The sequence below is a fragment of the Diaporthe citri genome (genome assembly GCF_014595645.1).
Source record: "Diaporthe citri strain NFHF-8-4 chromosome Unknown scaffold_1, whole genome shotgun sequence".
In the NCBI taxonomy this organism is placed as follows: domain Eukaryota; kingdom Fungi; phylum Ascomycota; class Sordariomycetes; order Diaporthales; family Diaporthaceae; genus Diaporthe; species Diaporthe citri.
Genome location: NW_025064846.1, coordinates 6,637,485 through 6,657,996, shown reverse-complemented (window position 1 = coordinate 6,657,996; position 20,512 = coordinate 6,637,485). Strand labels below are relative to the sequence as shown.

The 20,512-nt window shown below is 44.5% G+C and overlaps 5 protein-coding genes across 5 annotated transcripts; 3 read left to right on the top strand and 2 right to left on the bottom strand.

Annotated features, from left to right (window-relative positions):
- Positions 1–3,739: 3,739 nt before the first annotated feature.
- On the top strand, positions 3,740–4,079 carry INS49_001765 (uncharacterized protein; the record flags this gene model as incomplete). The annotated part of the gene is made up of 2 exons (XM_043162586.1): positions 3,740–3,882; positions 4,043–4,079. The coding sequence occupies 2 exons, from the start codon at positions 3,740–3,742 to the stop codon at positions 4,077–4,079; spliced, it is 180 nt and encodes a 59-aa protein (XP_043031092.1).
- Positions 4,080–5,589: 1,510 nt separating this feature from the next.
- On the bottom strand, positions 5,590–7,924 carry INS49_001764 (uncharacterized protein; the record flags this gene model as incomplete). The annotated part of the gene is made up of 3 exons (XM_043162585.1): positions 5,590–6,639; positions 6,735–7,773; positions 7,821–7,924. 3 exons carry the CDS (start codon positions 7,922–7,924, stop codon positions 5,590–5,592), a joined length of 2,193 nt encoding a protein of 730 aa, XP_043031091.1.
- Positions 7,925–13,465: 5,541 nt separating this feature from the next.
- On the top strand, positions 13,466–14,914 carry INS49_001763 (uncharacterized protein; the record flags this gene model as incomplete). The annotated part of the gene is made up of 2 exons (XM_043162584.1): positions 13,466–14,182; positions 14,270–14,914. 2 exons carry the CDS (start codon positions 13,466–13,468, stop codon positions 14,912–14,914), a joined length of 1,362 nt encoding a protein of 453 aa, XP_043031090.1.
- Positions 14,915–17,326: 2,412 nt separating this feature from the next.
- Positions 17,327–17,790, top strand: INS49_001762 (uncharacterized protein; the record flags this gene model as incomplete). The annotated part of the gene is made up of 3 exons (XM_043162583.1): positions 17,327–17,375; positions 17,442–17,517; positions 17,604–17,790. 3 exons carry the CDS (start codon positions 17,327–17,329, stop codon positions 17,788–17,790), a joined length of 312 nt encoding a protein of 103 aa, XP_043031089.1.
- A 763-nt stretch (positions 17,791–18,553) lies between these two features.
- On the bottom strand, positions 18,554–19,894 carry INS49_001761 (uncharacterized protein; the record flags this gene model as incomplete). Its single annotated transcript, XM_043162582.1, has 1 exon — positions 18,554–19,894. One exon carries the CDS (start codon positions 19,892–19,894, stop codon positions 18,554–18,556), a length of 1,341 nt encoding a protein of 446 aa, XP_043031088.1.
- Positions 19,895–20,512: the final 618 nt, after the last annotated feature.

Here is a 20,512-nt window from a genome sequence, read left to right as displayed (position 1 = left end):
TATGTAAAGCTTCTCCAGTTATGAATGCTGCCTACCTGTGCTAATTATGTCAAGGTACCTTCATAAATAGTGTCAATTTACTCATCACGGTCCAGGCTGAGTCTTTGCTTTCAAGACCTCTGGGCAATAAACTGTTGGCATAAATGCAAGGATCAGACATTCCCAGTCATCTAGGGGCCAACGGACATGTCGAGATACCTGAACTGCTTGTTAACTTCTGTGCTTCCTGATGCCCAGCAGAGATACTTGATCGAAGAGTGCCTGCACCTGACAAAGTATTTTACTTGTTCTCTAAATCATCATGGTAAAAACTTAAAAATAGAAAGACAGAGATATAAAGTTGAAATCTATTCTACAAGCTCGCATGATTCCGGCAGAGACCTTAGTGCAAATGAACAGCCACCAGTCTCTGAAACAACCCGATGAGTTTATACGTAATATACTTTCATTTCGTTTTCTTCTCATCCGTTCCCCTGAGTCACTTAGTATTTTGGTTCTGCCTGGCGTTACCCACACACGGAAATGGGTTTCCTAGTCCTCTTGTTGCCATAGTTTCGGGCGCTCTCTTGATAACTATCAGGAACCACAATACCATGACGCCGCCTACCCAGTATTATGACTTCAATTGCCACCCGATTACGGAGGACGCTGCGCTTACGTAGCGGGGAAGCCGCGAGGGCGCGGAATTGTCTATAAAGAAGGGAGAACTCTTCAACGGGGAAAGGAGGAGGAAGGAGAGGCTAAGTTCAGTTGTACTTTACTCTGCGAATCTATTGCTCCCGCGCTGCTTATACGCAGCGTGTACACTACGTATCCCTAGTCACTCTGCTTGTATTCAACAACCCTTACAATAACCCTGCTACACAAATGCACTACAATTCGGAAATTTTCAGGGCGGTTTTGCCCTACAGAACGGTTCGCAGGTGATGACCGTCTCCCAAGAAGATGGCTTTGATTTAAGTGAGTGCCTTCTATTCCCAGATGAATAGTCCCATTAAGTAGTTTCCACATAAAAGCTCTCACGCGAGATAATCTGTCGCAATTGTATTTACCGGTTCCAAATCCATGACGCTGTCGAGCTCCGTCCACTCTATTGTCCTGCCCGAAATACGGTGACCGAGAATTCGAGCACATTGAAAATCCCCAGAATACTCTCTGTCCTTCTTGCACGAAGTTGTACACAAGTCCTGTGTTGCGAATTTCCCAAGTCTTGTGTGGCATTAGTCCACAACAGCCATGCTGGATTTAGGTCGATAACCACAACGGTTGTCTCGTAAAGATACGGCACTGTCGAATCTCATTTTAGGTACAACGATAATACACTATTGCAATCAACTACCTGTGAACACGCCCACACCACCTTAAGACGGAAGAAATTTGCTTTTGCGAATGCTGAAAGAGAATTCACCAATATTTCAAGTTGTAGACCTCGAAAACAAGCAATTCACGTTTTGGGAATGTGCGAAGACTTGCTAATCTAGAAGTATTGATGAAGCACCCTTTTCATAGCTACTCATCTCCTCTCATGTGCAGCTGTTGCCCAAAATCAACTTTATTCTGTAATGCTGGTGAGACGACCTGCATACAGGTCTGTCAGACTCAAAGACAGTCATGAAGCCTCATAAACCCACTAAAATAAGAACAAGACAGTGCATTCGCCGGTTTGTACCAACGATGCAATGTCATCGCGACTGAGACTCGTTCCCATGCGTTCGCTTGACCCGTGAGTAACCGATGGGAGAAGTCAATTGATCCGGGATTGGGTCAAACTTCAGGATTTGCTGAACATGTCTTGGCCTGTACTATTGCGGAGACCCAGCAGAGCGGCAGTTGTGCATATCCTATTTAATAAAGAAGCTATGTCCCAATAGAGAAGCGGTGGCAGTGTCATGGGCAAGAAGAACAGGTCGGGCCCTCACAAGCCCGGAACATCTCCAGGCACGTCATGATAAAATCATGCATCAGTCCATAGCACGCCTTGAGGTATAATCTACCTAAGATCTAATTAATGAGGGAAATTCTGACTCTCCAACCACCAGCTACCAACATTCGAGCCGACTTTGGTCTTCCCGGCACCATCCGCAGGAGGCTACTTAGGTACTAATAGTTTCTCATTCCACCACGGTCAGGAAACACTTATGTTCAGTACAGCCATCATTTTTCAACTTTTTCCTCTGGACCCTGTGATCTCGATGTTCCAACTATTAGTGATATCACCACTTCTCCGGCACAAGACCTGGCTCCTCAAGATCGCATCACGGAACCGTTGTCTGTCATTTATCAGTCACGAGATTCTATATAAAAGCAGCTGCACCTGATATAAATTTAAGACCAAGACAAGTCATAGGAGAATGCGTTTTCTGCAAAATCGCGTTGTCCTCAATCTGACTATTATTGGTGAAGAGATCTATGCTATGGCGGCCGGAAACCTGCCACACACTGCAATCTGCACAGGCTCTATTTTGACCATACCGTCTCACTCAATGCAGACACTCAAAATTTGAGACCAAAAAAACTTGAACAATGCACACCAGAGAAATTCCCAGATTTCTGCTGGCCAATTCTACCGTTTTCTACACGGAGACTTCATCGAGGCCGAGATGTTTTGAGCAGTTGGCACTTGGCCAAGGGCCAGCAAGGGTCGAAATGACCGACTTTTCGATACTTCGAAGTGCCGATTGTTCATTCAAATCACTAAACGGAAAGATCATGGACATATTATATTACCAGACGAAAATCTGCATGTTGAAGTAGTAAGTCAGAATAGGACACCTAATGCTCTGAGATCGGCCGTAAGTCGAGGTGCTTGTGCCGTACAAGCCAATGCAGTTTATCCCTGAAGTCTTCGGCCGAAAATGTGCCTGTGATTGATCCTTGCGAGAATAATAAGCTCCAGGGGCACAAAAGGTTGTGGGAAAGAACTGTTCATGGTTGCTCACCCCTCCCACGTCAATCCGGGCCTGGGCAGATGCTGAGCAGTTACCAACAGTTGACTTACACGGGGCCTCCCATTGCTGACACAGGGGGTGGCTGGTGGAGGGTTAGGAGAGGAACATCAGCCACAGTGAGTGCGTGGACTGGTGGGTTGCTGTGGCTGATGATTCGGGTGGTGAGACTTGTCCGACTTCTGTGACAAGCCAAGTCCGGCCGCCCTCTTCAACCTTGGGCCTTTTAGTGGGGAAGCGCTTAGACGGCCTCGATGCACACGCAGAGCCAGCCAGACCAGACCGAGTTGGGTCTCTCTACAGAACCTCAATTGAGCAAGACGCCGACTCATTCAGGCAGGACGGTGACGGTAAGGTCTCCTTTTCGTCTCAATTATTGACTCCTCATCTCGTGCACCACGCACCTTGTCTCTCCCGCGCAAGGCCTCCGGTCCCGAAGGTCTCATAGGCTGGTGGTTTGGTTTCCCCCCAAAGTCTGAAACCACCTCTAACCGACCGCCCCCTGGGCGATTCCGCGACCAGTCTTGTCACAGGATGGCGTCGTCGAACCATCTCGCACTTCTCCTCCGCGCTGCTTCTCCCTTTGCTTTTTTTTAACCTCTGAACACTGCATTCCTTACTTTCTTGGCAGCGCCTCCATTCACTACTTTCAATTAATCACGTTGCTGTGCAATCGGTCTTTTCTTCTTGCTGCCCTTCTATCGACGACGACGACCACGACGAATATTTCGACTCAGCTGGTCTGTTCACGCTATCTCACTTACTTTCCGCGGCTCACCAGCAAGAACGGAAAAATGAAGGTTGCAGCGTTCCTTGTCGCGCTGTGCGCTTCTCTCGCCAGCGCTGCTGTCGTCAAGACGCCCGTGTTCGACAACCAAATCGTCCCAAACCAGGGCGATGACTGTGCTTTGGGTGTGACCACGCCTCAGGGCTGCGCGTAAGGATCTTCTCATTTGTCTTTGGCGACTCGGTTGGTCAGGGCGGCTCGGAGAAGGCATCCAAAGGGAACGGGTGCATGGGATGGCGCCATGCACTATGGCGTCCGGAAAGCAGGCCGATATTTGGGCGGCAGTCGTGCTAACGGTTTGTCGCGATAGGCCCCGTCGTGGAGGTGCACCTCGGAACACTGCATAGACGACAGATCTGATCACTTTGCGGCGTCCGGCCCAGCATGTTGAGCTGATGCGATGAGGATTTGGGACAACTGACGCCCCCCGGCTCCGAGATGGCTGAACCAAAGGGAGACATCCGGAACGACGGTCGACCCCATAATGAGTAATGTGCACAGGTGCTTGGACCCCTCGACCGCAGTCTCCGAAATCCTGCTTGATTCCCCGAGATATCAGAACAGTGTCGGCCTCATCGCGATGTGACCCCGATCGATTCGACAGGCTTTCATTTTCTGTGGACATAGCTTCAGAAGGTCTCCTCAGCCGTTGGGAGATACCGACCAGCGTTAGAAGGCGGCTACTCATACGATAAATAGAATGGGCGTTCAATTGACTGGGATTTCTGTGATTTAATGGTTGCCTTGCGGGTTGATCTCTTGTTTGGCACGACGACCCCAGTGATGAACACACCAAGATGACCACTGTGGCTTCGCGTACGCCGCAATGACCACTTCACGAATCCCTGCTACATGTCAACGCGACGCACTTCTGGAACAAGTGCTGCAACAGCACCCATCGCGTCACAAGGCCAGCTCGATAGCATTCGCTGCAACCGACCCCCACCTGGAAAGGGAAGGCCTAGGCTGTGTCACGTAGCCATCGACACGATCGCTCTATACCGTCACTCGAGCCAAGCAAACACACACTGTAAGACATGTCAGCTTCGAGAGCGAGTGATTGCCTTGATGTTACCCGGCAACGAGCAGTAAAAGACGTGCCTGTATGTAACATATTTGGCTCGCCACGGTGAGTGGATGACGCAACACACCATCAAGACCGTGGCTACACCTCCAGACATGCTTTCTCGTTTTATGCCCTCACGTTCACTTGGTCGCATCAGGGTCCTGCAATCTTGAAGCAGCCACTCACACCTCCAGCATGACGCCGCAGCGGCGGACGGATGACTACAGCCAGGCGGCTTATCAACGTCCAGGACTTTGGATTATGCGAGTTCCTTAACTTTGTTTGTTACTAAATTAGGTGGGCATCCGCAGGTGCAACCCCTTTGTATTATCGGCCGCAGTTACCAGGCTCAGGCCACACCCGACAGGCTCGTGGCTGAGCATCGGCGCACAGGGAGTCACTTATGGACTCTACGCACCCAATCGAAAAGGATCATATTTCGGGGCAAGCTCGAGGCCGAAACCAGACTATACATCCGTTAGTATAGGCCAGCGGTGAACACGAATGGACCGATCTAGCATTAGATAGAAGAGCCGATGGCTCATGGTTCGGCCGAGACCGGGTCCGACGAGGGATACCAGCCCGACGTCTTGCGGAAGTCGGCCCTTTCAACTAGACGTGCATACAAGGCAAGAAAGGAACGCATCGATCAATGCGAGGATTCCACGAGAGATGCGTTCTTTTCATCAAAGGCTCACTAATATATATTTGCTGCTTATTTGCATTTACGTGCTGAAAAGCACTTCTCACTAACCGCCACAACTCTATCTTGAGTTGTGAAGAATTGAACCTCAGCCTTGAGTCCTCAAAACCCTCACCGCGCTGCCACCCTCCGCCTCGCCCAGGGACACGGTCGGCAGCTCGCTCATGTGCACCTTGGCCCTGCCGTACGGCACCAGGTTGTAATCCCCGACCGTGCCCTCGATACACTCCCCGCCGGAGGGGACCACGTCAGGCGTCGAGTTCTGGAAAAGGCCCCACGCGACCTGGCACCCCCTCGCCGTGACGACGCCGCCGCCCTCGGAGCCGCCGAAGCCGACCGCGCCCCCGTCGGCCGGAGGGGTGTACCTGAGCGTCGCCGTGTCGATGGCGACGTTCCACGGCCGCGCGTTGCTGATGTAGTAGTCGCGCGGCTGCGGGAACGGGATCCAGTCCATGCCCGGGCCGCCGGGCACGCGGTAGTCGTGCGGCAGGGAGCTGTGCTCGACGGCGCCGAGGTCGAGCGAGTACAGGAGGTTGCCGACGTAGACGGACACCGCGGCGCCGCTGGCCCCGCGCGGCTCGGTGCGCACGCCCGCGCTCAGGGTGTAGGTCACGGAGGAGCGGCCCGCGGGCAGGTCGATGCGGTGGAGCCTGGAGGCTAGGTCGGGCGACAGGGTGGAGGAGGGCGCGGCGGTGCCGCTGGTGTCGGATTCGATGACGACCTCGGACGTCTGCGTGTCGGCCCATGTTGGCATGCGCAGGTACAGCGCGAACGGGCCCGAGGACTCGATGGTGTATGCTGACGAGTTGGTGAACGGGTAGCCCGTATCGACGCTGATCTTGACGCTGGTGCCGTCGGATGGGAGCGTTGTTGAGACTGAGGATGGAGACAGGAGCGCATGTGCGACACCACTTCCGTTCACAAGAGCCCAGCTGTTGGACAGGAATTTTGGCCAGCCCTGCGGGTGGTTGACGGTGCAGCATGGGTAGATGGGTTCCAGTCCAAACCGGGTTGCGACATTGGTGGAAGAAGTGGTGAATACGGGCGGTCCAATGGGGTTGTCAAGGTCATCGGTGTTGTTGGTCCAGGGTTGGTTGGGCTGAGCCATGTACTGGTGGCCCCAGCCATCGGGGTGCATCTGGAATGAGGAGCCGTCAATATTTGGAGCCTTGATTCTCAAGGGGGTTTGGGGATTTGGCACATGAAGAATGGGAATGCCGAGAATAGGCTTACCATGACGGGGAGCGCATTGAGGAAGACGAGCTCTGCCCGATCAGCATAGTTGGAGGACCCCAAGGCGTGGTAGAGATAAGCCAGCGAGTAGCCTGTCTCGACAGCCGTGCAGAGCTCACTCCCCGAGTACGGGGCGAGATCGCGCTGGACTTCGTCGGCCAGGATGCTCCCCGAGGGCGAGCCATGGTACGCAAAGGTCCAGTCGACGCCTCTGTAGGCCGTGTCCACAAGCGAGTCGTTCTTGTTGAAGCGCCGTACCACCGCGGCCTGCTTCAGCCCCTGGCCCACGTTGACCCCGTGGAGGTAGGGAAACATCGGATTGTCGGGAGTCGCGTCCGTCACGACCTTGAGGTACGTTCCCGGGGTGAAGTAAGCGTCCCACTTGAAGTTTGTCTGGTTGTAGAACAGCTCCATGTTCTGCCACAGAAGGTCGTCCTGGGTCTGGTCCGGGTGTTTCTCGAGGAGCCACTGGATCGTGATGATCATGTCGTGGACTCGAACCTGGCCCCATCTGCAATCGATGGCCGACGCGCAGTTGACGAATCCCTGGCTGTCGTTCCGCAGCATTGTGTTCGCCAAAGTCATGAAGCTGCGCAATGCCGTGACGACCTTGTCCTCGTAGCCGGACGCATCGGCCTCAGCCAGCCCGGTCAGACCCAGGAAGAAGGGCATGCGGGCCCAGAAGTTCCTGTCGCCTACCGACTCTGGGCCGATCCAGCCGTCTTCAGACTGCAGGCCGAGCACGGTATCCGCGACGGCGTGCACTTGACCTATGAGGCGCTCATCCTCAAGTGCATAGGCCAGCGGCACGAGGCCGTTGAACCAGTAGGGCAAGGCCTCGTTCAGGTTGCTGTACTCGGTTCCTTGGCCGTCAGGGCTGAGCCACGATGACTCGTTGACAAACACGTAGAAGTCATGCTCGTGGCCAGCCAGGCCGCTGGCGAGCGCCTTCAACTCTTCAAGAAGCCAACCATTGGGCTTGATGGAGCCCAACGGCAACGGTTCAAGGGCCCATGGCAGGAGCTCTGATGCACCGTAACTAATGTCAGTGACGGTCAAGTATAAGACTTGGCTGGGGAGGAGTACTTGCGTTGGGATGCAGCGGCCAAAGAGGGCAGGATGGCCAGAGGCAGTGCAATAAGCATGGCCAAGACCTGAAGAGCGGGGGCGAGGTTCTCGAGAGCTCTCATGATGTCTGGTATTGCTCTGCTCTTGTCTTTCTGTTCTTGCTACCTGCGATATCCTTTTCCAATCTTGCGCAGGCCGGTGAGAATTACTAGACATGGGGTCAGAACTCATTCGCACTGCTTTGCTCCCCTTTTGTAGATAGATGTTGTGGTCAACAGTAGTTAGGAAGGAAATCATTCCCACCCACTCACCACCTTGCCCCAAGGTCCCCAATTCACTGCTGCCCCTTGTGACGGCAGGAACCCCCGTGATGCAGGGCGAAGACGTCCCAATTTGATATTCCATTAACATGGGACGGACGAGCGCGTCTGAGACAAACACAGAGGTTATGTAATCCACACCTCTGTGTGGATTGTGTGTGGGCCGTGGCACAAGGCACAAATCTCGTCCAGCTGCAGAAAGAAGTCTGGTGTCACCGGCACACGCGCATGGGGGTGGGCAGAAAGAGGAAAGGCGTGTGGCACCCGGTACGCTTATCCGAGGCAGACTAGTCTCAAATTGCTGGTGAACCGGTCTGCGCGAGGTGCTTTTGGGCATGGGCTGCTGTTTGCCAAGTGGCTAACCTGCTGCCTGTAGGGTCTTGTCACATTAAAATCTCACCTACACGAGATGCCGGTACCAACAGGGTTGAAATTAGTTTAGTTTAGTTTAGTTAATGGGCTTAACTTAAAACTAAAAACTAAATTCTTTTTAATTTAGTTAATAAAGTTAATTAAAAACTAAAAATTAAAAAAAAATTAGTTTTTAATTTTAAGTTTTTTAATTAATTAAATTTAATTAAAAAAATTAATTAATTAATTAAATAAATAAAACTTTTTTAATAAAATTAAAATTATATTTATTATTTAATTAATAAATATTATAATAATAACTTTTAGTTTTATATTTAATTTATTTAATATAATTATTATTTAATTAATATAAATAACTTTTTTTAAATATATATATTAATTTTTTTTAAAAAAATTAATAACTTAAACCCTTATTATAACTTAATAATATAAAACGTTAATTTATTTTTAAAAAAATAAAACGTAATATTTTTAAAATAAATTATTATTAAGGGGTATAATATTTATTATTAGCTTATTATATTTTATATAATAAAAAAATAAACCTTTTTTTAAAGGATTTTAAGTTTTTTTTTATCTTTTTATTTATAAACTTTATATTTATTTTATTAAATTATATAAAATTTAATATTTCTTATAATATACTTTTCTTTTATATAATTAATTCTTTAAAATACTTATAGCTTTTTAAAAAATAAAGATTTTAATATATTTATGTTAAATTTATTAAATAATAATTACTTATTTAAAACATAACCACCCCCCTTTATGCCCCTTACCCTTAACATTATTACTTAAATATAACCTTTAATATTTCTTTATATAATAAGCTTAAAATTATATAAAAATACTTTTTAATATATTTTATTTTTAACTTAATAAATAAAATATTTTTTAAGATAATTTACTTTTTAAAAATATATATATATAAGAATATATTAGTTTTATCTTAAATATAAAAATTAAATAATACTTTATATAATTATTTAATAATAATAAAACTTTTCTTAATATAATAATATTATTTTTATTTATTAAAACTTATATATCCTTATAAATATTTTATTTTAAAATTAAATATAAAGCCTATTAAAGCTTATTTACCGTTATAAATACTTTATTTTAAAATTAAATATAAAGCTTATTAAGGCTTATTTACCCTTATAAATGCTTTATTTTAAAATTAAATATAAAGCTTATTAAAACTTATTTACTTTATATAATTATTTTAATATTCTTAAATAATAAATTATTAATCTTAATATTATATTAAGTTAATATAATTATTTATTATATATAAGTTATTATATTTAAAAAGAATATTAATATATAAAAATATAAAGAAATTAAGAAATACTTATTATTTTTAATAATATTATTTAATAATATAATTTTATTAAGATTTTAAGAATATTTATTTAAATAATTTATAACTTATAAATTTAAAGTAAAATCCTTTAAAATATTTTATATTATTAAATTAATAATATATATTATATATTAAATATTATTTTTAAAATCTTTATTTAAAGGTAAATTAAATTCCTCTTTAAATAAAATAAAAAAAGAATTATTATTTAATATATTATTAAATATTATATTAAGATAACTTTTAATAAACTTTTAAAATTCTTTAAAAAAAAATAAGGTTAATATAGTTTTCTTTTAACTTAAAATATTTAATTAATTTATATAATAAATAAAATTTTAAATTAATATAAGAAATTATTACTTATAAATAAGCTATATTAATTTTAAAAGTTTAATAATTAAAAATAAAAAAAATTTATTATAAAAAATAATGTTTTCTTTTAATTTTAAATTAAGCTTTATTAAATTTATTTTAAAAGTATTATTAAAAATAATTTTAATTTTTTAATAATTTATTATAAGGATAAATTTAAAATTTTATTAATTTTTATTTAAAAAAATAAAAAAAAAGAAAAATTACTTATAAATTAAAATAAGATAATAAGTTTTAAAAAAACTTTAAATTTAATATATTAAAAGATAAATTATTTTTAATAATAAAATTTAAAATCTTTTTAAAAGTATCATTATTTATAAAATCTTCTTTTAATTTTTTTATTAAAATAATAAAGAAATTAAAAGGAAAAGCCTTTAAATATAATATTAATATATATTTTAATATTTAAAATAAAAAAAATATTTACTTTTTAATTAAATCTTTTTACTTTTCTTATTATAAAAAATAATAAAGTATTTTATTTTATAATAATATTAATAATTTAAAGCTTAAAAAAGCTTTAAATTATTTTTATATTTATAGAAATATTTAAATAAATATTAATTTAATAAAAAAAACTTTAAATAATATCTTTTTTAAATTATTTTATATATTAATTATATAATTAAATGCTTTTAAAGAATATTATTAAATATATTTTTATTCTTAATATTTTTTAAAATAATAGCTTTTCATTATATTTACTTAATTATAATTTAATATAAATATAATTAAATATAAATAAAATTTATTTAAAAAACTTTTTTTATTTATTATAAGAAGGAATATAAAGACAAGGCAGCTATCCTTAATACATTAATTTAGATTAAGACGGCGCTACCTTTTATGTAAGGAAGAAGTTTTATAGAAATTACAAGGCAGGGGTTTTATGCCTAAGGTATATAAGGCTTAAAGCCTTAATAAATACCTGTAATTAATAAGGTCCTTTATTTATATACTTATTTATATTATTTATATTAAGTTATATACTTTTAAAATTAAATAAATAACTTATTAAATATAAAATATTATTATTTATTAACTTTTTTCCTCTTTAATAAAAGGAAATATACAAATAAAAAGATTATTTTAAAAAATATAAATATTTATTTTCTTAAAAAAAAGGAGTTTATAATTTAAAGAAATAAATTTATCTTTTATAATAAAAGTTATTTAAGAATTTATTTTAAAAAAGAAATATTATAAATTTTAATAAAAATTATTAAAGAATTAATAAGAAATAAAAAAGTAAAAGATAATATTTTATTTATTTATAATAAATAAATTAAGAATATATAAATAATTAAGTAAATAGTAAATAGGTAAAATAAGCTTTTTAAAAAGGGAGTAATAAAGAAAGAAGAAAAAAAGAAAGAAAGAAAGATTTATATTTAAAAAAAATAAAAAAAAAATTTATTTTTTTAAATTAATTAATTTAATTATTTAAATCAGCTAAATATTTACTTAAATAAATATATAATATTTTAATTTTTAAAATATTAATAAGCTTTTAAAATAATATAAATATTTATATAAATAAAAGTTAATTTAAAGAAAATCCTTTTATATTTTTATATAATTATTTAAATATATTTAATTTAAATTTAAATAAGATATATTTTTATTATAATAAAATCTTAGGTTTTAAAACTATTTAATTTAAATAATTAATTACCTTAAACTTTTTAAGCTAAAATAAACTTTATAGCTGCTTTTAAAGTTAAAGTATTTATAAGGGTAAATATGTTTTAATAAACTTTATAATTACTTTTAAAGTTAAAATATTTATAAAAATATATAAGTTTTAATAAATATATTTAAATAAGTTTATTTATTATTTTTAAATAAATTTATATATATATAAAGATAAATTATTTTTATTTAAAAAAATTAATATTATTATATAATTTAATTAAAAAATATTTAAAGTTTTCATTTAAAGTAAAACTTAATTATATTTAAATATTTTTTTTAAAAGTAAATATATTTTTTAAGTTTTTTATATATAAAGGTTAAAACATTAGCTTTTAAGAGGTATTTTACTTATATTTATAACGTTATAAACTATTAAAATATTAAACGTTATATATAAGTAATTACGCTAAGAATAAGGGGAAAAAAAAGGGATAAGGTATATATATTATATATTATATTTATATATTATACATACTTATAAAAAAGCTAAATTATATATATTTTTTAATTTTATAACATATATAATATAATTATATATAATATTAATAAAATTTATAATAATTACTTATAATAATTATAATAATATTTATTAATTTTATAATATATAAATATAATATAAATTCCTTGCTTATAATTATATATTATATAATATATTAATAGCTAAGGGTTTAAATTACCTTAAAATAAATTTTATTTTATTTTTAATTCTTTTAATTCTTTTAATTCTTTTAATTCTTTTAATTCTTTTAATTCTTTTAATTCTTTTAATTCTTTTAATTCTTTTAATTCTTTTAATTCTTTTAATTCTTTTAATTCTTTTAATTCTTTTAATTCTTTTAATTCTTTTAATTCTTTTAATTCTTTTAATTCTTTTAATTCTTTTAATTTTTAATTAAACTTAATTTAATTTTTAGTTTTAATTTTAAGTTAACACTTTTTTAAAAACTTAATATAGTTTTAAGTTTTTAATTAAGCTTATTAACTAAAATTAAAAAACTATAAATTAAATTAAGTTTTTAAAAAAGTGTTAACTTAAAACTAAAACTAAAAACTACATTTAGTTTAACTAAAACTCAAGACTAAATTTACAACCCTGGGTATCGACAGCCATGCCGGCGAATGACAATGTTTGCGCTCGTAAAACATGACCTATCCTGGCAAGCGGATCCTGCGGGCTCCTTCGAAGCGAGGCGCCACCACGCCATCTCGCTATTTCGCCGTCTGGCTCATTGCTGATGGCTGATGGCTCACGCAGATATAGATAGTCTCCCGTAGCCGCCCGCCTTTTCTGCTGCCTGCATGTCCTTCTGATCTTCTGCTTCCCCTTTGCTTGGCTGTCTCTGTACCACTGGGCCCAAGGCACGCTTCAGAGCACAACGGTCAGAAGATGAGCTAACACCTGGTCCGCCGTTGTCGTCGTCGAGGTCATTCGACCCACACCCGCTCCCGCGCTCCAAGGCGCCAAATTTTCCATCCGATATTTAGTCTACTTGGCCTGTGTGCGCATGCCCGCAAGCCGGACCCGAATGATGAGTGTCGGACACAAGAGATTGGCTTCTGCCGGGGATCGAGGTGCTGCATTTTTCAATATCGCACGGCGTCCACAGACCCTCGTGATCCTCCTTGTCTCATTCATACTCATCCTTGTCACTTTCGGAACCGTCTACCTGACCGACATTGAGATCCTCTCGCCATCCACGTGGACTCTGAGTCCAAGCTACCAGTCGAACCCCACAAAACCTCAGCCACCACTGCAGTTCGAGGACGGCTACGGAAAGGTTTACGATGAGGTGTTGGAGTTGGACACAGACAATTCTGCAAAGGTCATCGGCTTGGTCTTCTTCGGCCGCCGCGAGCTCGTCGAGGTGCTCGACTGTTATCTCCAGCGAAACCTGAAGGCCAACGGTGGCCTGCTGGACGAGATTATCTTCGTCGTGCACACCGACATCCAAGAGGACTTAGATTACCTTGAGACACTGGTGCCAAGGCGGCCAGAGTATTCAAAGTATGAAGTCAAGGGCACCTACAGGTGGCTCGCGGGCAGCTGGGAGCCAGTGACCGATCCCGACGCAATATATGTCAAGATAGACGACGACGTCATATACTTCAGCGATAATGCCATCTCGAGTGTCGTCAAGAGGATCACGGACAACCCTCACTTCTTTGCCGTGTCTGCCAATGTGGTGAACAACCCGGCCTTGAGCTGGGTGCATTCTCATATGGGCGTTGACTATCCTTACTGGCCGGTAGGTTCCGTTCACTAATATCCCTGTCTTTGACTGTCCCTGAAGTCCCGCCCAGGATGAGGCATAGGAGCTGATCAAACAAACCAGGAAATGAAAAAGCCTTGGAGAAGCCCACCCGCCTCCTCCTGGCGGGCCTCAGAGCTGCCTCCCTACTCTGGGCCGAAGTCAGGCCCCAAGGGCTTCGCCATCGACGGGTCTACCCCGGCACCCTTCAAGGACCACCGCTGGCTGCCCGTCCCGCTTCCCGCGGGCGAGTCCACCTACGACTTCTCCGACTACCCAGTCTCCACGGCGACCTACGACGCCCACGGCCCCTCGCTGAACAACTGGGCGCTGGCGGCGCAGGTCCACTACTCGTTCCTGCAGCACCTCGAGCAGAACGACACCCGCCGCTACAAGTTTGACATGTGGGACTACGCCTACGACCGCCTGTCCATCAACTTCATTGCTATTCGCGGCCGCGACGTCATGGACTGCTTCCCCTTCCCCCAGCACGACGACGAGGACTACCTCACCGTCAAGCGGCCCAAGGAGCTGGGTCGGAGGGTGGTCATGGACGGCACGGGCATCGCCGTCCACTTCGCCTTTGGCCCGCAGTACAAGGCGCATGACCACCATGGGCTGGCGGACACGGATCTCTTGATGCGGTACAAGGCGTATGCGGAGGAGATGGTGTGTGGCAAGCCCAGAGAGGGTGTCTTGACTGCACCGGGTGGGCTGGGGGGTGTATAACTGACTGCTTGGTATGTTCAAAGCCAGGCTGATATTTGATCATGCTGCGGCGCTGTATACAAGAAGAAACCCGATAAACATTGCATAATACCACAACTAGAACTTCATAGCGAATCATGATAAGATAATGAAAACAATGGCATCAAGTATCTTGATAAAGTGTTTGAAAGCAATGAAAGTTCGAGCCTAGTGAGTATTGTAGTTGTTACAGAAAAGTATAATTGAACTTGTGACATTAGTACCTCGTTGCACACAAGGACTCGGAGACTGAGGTGTGAGAGAGATTATAGAACTATTCATACGAGACTGCCTAAGCACGGGAATCTGGCCCCTGGCAAACTAATGAGACTAGTATGGCAAGTCTAGGGGGAGGGGTATATTGTGATAACCCAACCTTTAGCGGATAACAAGAGGGCATAGGAGATGCGGAGCTAGTGATCGTTCGGAGGTGATATATTCTACACAACACCTACGTATGAGTGGTCTGAAAGAGGACGAGAACGTGGCCACGACATTACTTGGGAGACTCACAGTATTCCTTGCTCAGGAAAACGCGCTGTCGCTTTTGTCATTAGGATAAATTGATGGACTGCATAGTGGCATGTGGGAAATTCTGGCGCGCATAGACTGGTTGGCAGATTTGGGGGCTACATACATTGGGCATGGGTAAAGTAGGCCGCGGTCATTGCTCCACAACTTCCGTGCACTTGGTTCCCTGCTTTCAAGGGACGATTTCCCAGTAGGAATATATGCTGCATCAAGATGACCTGGAACTATCCGCATGCAACGATCTGAAAGGTGTCTGTATTTGAGCATACACGGTAGAGAGTAAAGATTAGGTCGAAAATGGGATACCAAGCAGACGACGACTCTCAGGTTCGACTTATCGCATGGCGAGACTTGGTGTTCATGGTAGAAGCTGGTCTGTTGGCCAATGTGCCAAATTATACGAATACTCAAGAAGACGGATATTCGCATCCACCAAAACGGATGGTATATCCATAATGTACCTGCTAACTAAGCATTATCACGTAACTACAACCTTACCACACCACCCCATAGTGCCCTTTACAGCTATAACCACCAGTGCCCCTGCGTAGCCTTCATCGTTACCAAACTCAACACAACCACCCTACATTAACGCCACGTTAAATACAGCGCATTAACTTAGCATTTAAGTGGAATGACTTAACCTTTAAGTCACTGGATGAAGAGGACACTCTTAGCAGCAATGCTTAGCAGAATGCCGTCCATTGAGACCAGCAGTTGGCGGGAAGGCTCACGAAGCAGTCAACTCAATGGCCCCCGAAGCGAAAAGCACCCTTGGGCATCACGAGATCCTTTGGCCCGACTTCATCGACATCTACAGCCTTAACCATAAGGGCAATAGCTAAAAAGCAGCGTATAGGGGCTACGGAAAGCATTAACCAGTTGCCACGGGTATATCTAGCTATTAAGAATATCGTTAGTGATGACGACGGCATGGAGGGTATTCAAGACGAGATCACGGTCTGTATAGATTAAATAGGCACGAGAACACCATATAATTAAGCAATTGGCGCCCTAGAAAGTATAAAAAAAGCTGCACTCGTAACGAGAAATGGCGATGAGTATGCTTTTTAATATGTCACAGCGTTGCCAAGGGCAACTTAATGTTGCCCTATACTAATTTAGTAGTGGGGAATTGACCGTGCACTGGCTGCAGCATGTATGGATGTACCATCTGTTTTTGTGGATGCGAATATCCGTCTTCATACTCAAAGTCGCTGTACGGCATCGCTGTTGGGCGTGAAGGTTTTGGATGCAGACCTGAGGAGGCGCTCTTGATTAGCCCAGTAGTAAATGTGGGGTCATTGCTGCAATTGCTGTGATCGATTCTACTACAGTATGGGAGGAGTCGCAGAAATAATCAAAACAGGTATTGGCTAAACATGAGTATATCCCAAAACCTGCATTGAGGTTACAAAGGGCGAGCTTGACGGGCTATGCAGGAGGCACATGCCTGCCAAGGTGTCAACTTATCCGCTAAGGCCTAGCCTGCAGCAGCAAGCTGCAGACCGGGATCTAGCAGGAACGATTCTCGGCCAAGCATTCCCTGGTGGAGTGACGTATGGGCCATTACGACCCCCGGGAGGCTGATTCACAGGCAGCGATTCGCCTACAGGTTGCCTTGAGAGGGGCGACCAGGCTCCGTCACTCGACTGCGCCTCCAACGCCGACTTGTAGACTCGCAAACTACAAATACAACCCCAGGATACTGTCCCTGCCCATCCCGCCATTGTGCCAAGATTGGTTTTAAATCAAGGCTGCACAGAGAGACCACCAAACTTCAAACCCAATCTCGAGACGCAGATCCAGTTCCAGATCTAGACCAGCACACCACTTACACCAACCGACGAGCCCATCGCAAACATGGCCAGCGCCGTCAGCATCGTCCTTCTCATCCTCATCACCCTCTTCTGTGAGCAACCCCCCTCGTGCAGCCCTGACAAGACCTCAAAGGAAGCTCTGCTAATCCAAACTCCAGTCCCTCCCGTGGGCGTCGTCATCGTCGCCGGCTGCGGTGCCGATGTCCTGATCAACATCTGCCTTACGCTGCTCGGGTATGTCCATCCCATCACACATCCCCTTCCTTCCCAACCAAACGAATCCCACAAGCACCACAGCTAACACCGAACCCAACAAACAGATACATCCCAGGCCACATCCACGCGTTCTATATCCTCTACGTCTACTACAGCCGCGCCGACCGCCCGACCGGGGAGCGCGCGCCCGGAATCTACTCAGAGCGCGTGCAGAACGGCGGCCACGGCCACGGCCACCCGGCGGGCGGCTATGGCACCATCAACAACCCGCCCCCACCCCATGCCGCCTAGAAGGTCTCGGCCAGCATTCTGCCCCGGCTGCCTGCGGGGGGGGGGGGGGGGATCTATACGCGGCCGCCGGGCCTGGCGCGGACTCCAGCGACGCATTGCAGCAGGAAGCCGATGGCGGCACTGTGATGTGTGCGTATACCCGCCGCGCCCGGGCGTTGTAGCAGAATGGTGTTGTCACGCTTGCAGGAGGCGGCAGCAGGGCGGAGGGGCTGTTGGGGCTGTTGGGGCTGGGCAGGATGGGCAGGATGGGCAGGTTTTGTGAGAGGGAATGGTTGTTGGGCAGGTGGCTTGCGGGAGGGTCGTGTTTCTGCTGTATGTGTATAAATGGGTGATGAACTTTTAATGAATGATACCTTGAGATGAAAACTCGCCCTGATCAGATTTCTTTCCGCTTCTGATGCGAGGAGCCATGCCCCAGGTTGTCAGGCCTACTAGAACATCGTCTAGTAATTACAGGTTCAGTAGTTGCAGATAATAGTAATGCGTCATGTACATGAGGGAATGTGTCGTCGTGCCAACAGGCCCGTTGCGAAGTACCATCACTTTGACCGGGAGAAGACGAGCCAGGCTCACAGAGCGCCGTTGAATAAGCGCGGATATCACTTAGTTCTATGCCCATCTACTAGTAGAACCCGTTTTTCAAGTATGCAAAAGGTATTAATCTCGAACGTGCGCGCGCTCGTATTCTCATGAGACATTTGCAAAATGCTACCCCAAAAACGACCAAGCACAAGGTATTACCGATCAAAGGAACGCTTGAGATCTAGAAAAGGAACATCAACGCGGCAACACCCGCCACGAACCCAACAATAGACGTCGAGGCCGCCGGCCTGTTCAGCTCGCCGGCGGACTTGGACGCGTTCGAGGTGGTGCCGCTGCACTCGCCGGTGAACTTGGAGGCGCCGTCGCTGCCGGTGGCGATAGCCTGCTCGTTGGTGCCGCACTCGACGTACTGCGCCATGGAGATCTTCATGTTGGTCTGGTCGAAGACGACGTACGCGGAGCGCAGGAAGGTGTCGCCGAGGAGGGCGGTGATGCCCGAGTTGGACTCGACCGCCTGCACGCCGAGGATGCACGAGTTGGCGCCCGCGCTCAGGATGAACTGGCTGAAGGGCACGCTGATGGTGACGCCGTCGAACTCGAAGTCCAAGGACCCGTCCTGGTTCTGCAGGCTGCAGTCCACCTCCAGCAGGCCCGACGAGTCCTGCTGCGCGTTGAAGTCCTCCGCCATGCTGCTGACGACCGAGGTCGGCAGCAGGGACAGGCTGGAGCCCGTGTCCAGGACGACGCTCAGGTCGCTGCCCGAGTACTTGTTTGACGTGCTCCCGCTCTTGAAGGTCAGGCTGTTCATCTGGGTCGAGTACCGCTGGATGTCGCCGCTGGCCGGGCTCTGGATGGTGCTCGTGGCGAGGGAGCCCGAGAACTTCTTAGTGTCGACGCCGCCGAAGATGATGTTCCCGCCCGCGGTGTCGCTCGTGCCCAGCGCGACGGAGAAGGCCCTTGTGTTTGTCACGCCCTGCGCGGCCAGCTGGTCCACAAAGTTGGAGTAGTTCAGGTTGACACCCTTGCCGAAGCCCAGACCCAGGATGCCCTCGTTCAGGTCCTGCGACGCAGTCGCCACACCGAACTGCACATCCGTCATGTTCGTGCCTGCGCCCGGTATCCCGATGCTGTCGACGACATATTGTATGTTGACGGCGCCCGAGCCGTACACGATCTGCGAGGTCTCCTGCGTCACGTTGGACGTTGACGAGGTGCTGGGGTTGTATTTGCCGTCCTCGGTGCAGTCTTGTTGCTGTGATTGGGTGAAGTCGCGGTCGTTGCAGTTGGGGTTCACGAACAGCTCATCGGACCCCGTGTCGATTGCGATCTTGACTGCCTGGGCGTTGGAGCCAAAGGTGAGCTCCATCAGGTAGCTGGTATCCTGCTCATTGATCAGGGATGCCGTGGCGTCACGGGCTGCGAGTGTCTTTGATCCTCGTTTTATGGGAAAGGAGACGAAGCCGGGATTTGTGGTGGAGGTGACGTCGCGAGTTGGGATGTGAGTTGTGGCGGCGACCGCCGGTAGGGCCAAAGCCAGGAGCGCAGGTAATCGAGACGCCATTGCCGTTGTTATTTCAGGCTGTTTCTCTTAAGACTAAACCCGGCAAGCAAGACAAGTGCCACGATCGAGGTGAAACGTTGCGAGAGGAACCGTTAAGTTAAAAGAGAGAGAAGAGTGAACCGGTAGAAATGGTGTCGGAATTCGTGACTGGTAACCAGATCAAGACGGCAAGCGGTTGTAATGTGTCCGTTTCTCGAAAACCTGAGTACCACAAGCAAAGCCACACACAGCAGGCAGTAGAGGTACACAGCAGGCAATGAAGGAGGGGATTGTCTGACTGTGTGTAGGCTGTGTGGGCGGGGCGAGCGAGTGGTTTTGTCTGTCTGAGGCTGAGCAAGGCGCGAGGGACCTGGAAGAGTTCAGACGTAGCAGGTCTGGACTCGGAGACTGGGGTGGCGCCGATGATGCGTTGCCTGCAGCAGGAAGGCAGGCAGGCGTGTGCAGGGAACTGGGCACGGACACAGTGACACCATCCCTCGCCTTCCCAGCTTGTCCGGCACCAGCGGCGAATGAGACGGTCTGTCTTCACGATGCTAGTGGAGTGGCGGGTGGAGAGGCAACCCAGGGCCATGTCAAGGCCAATCCACTCCCGCTAGCCGCGTGTCCCAGGCATCCGGT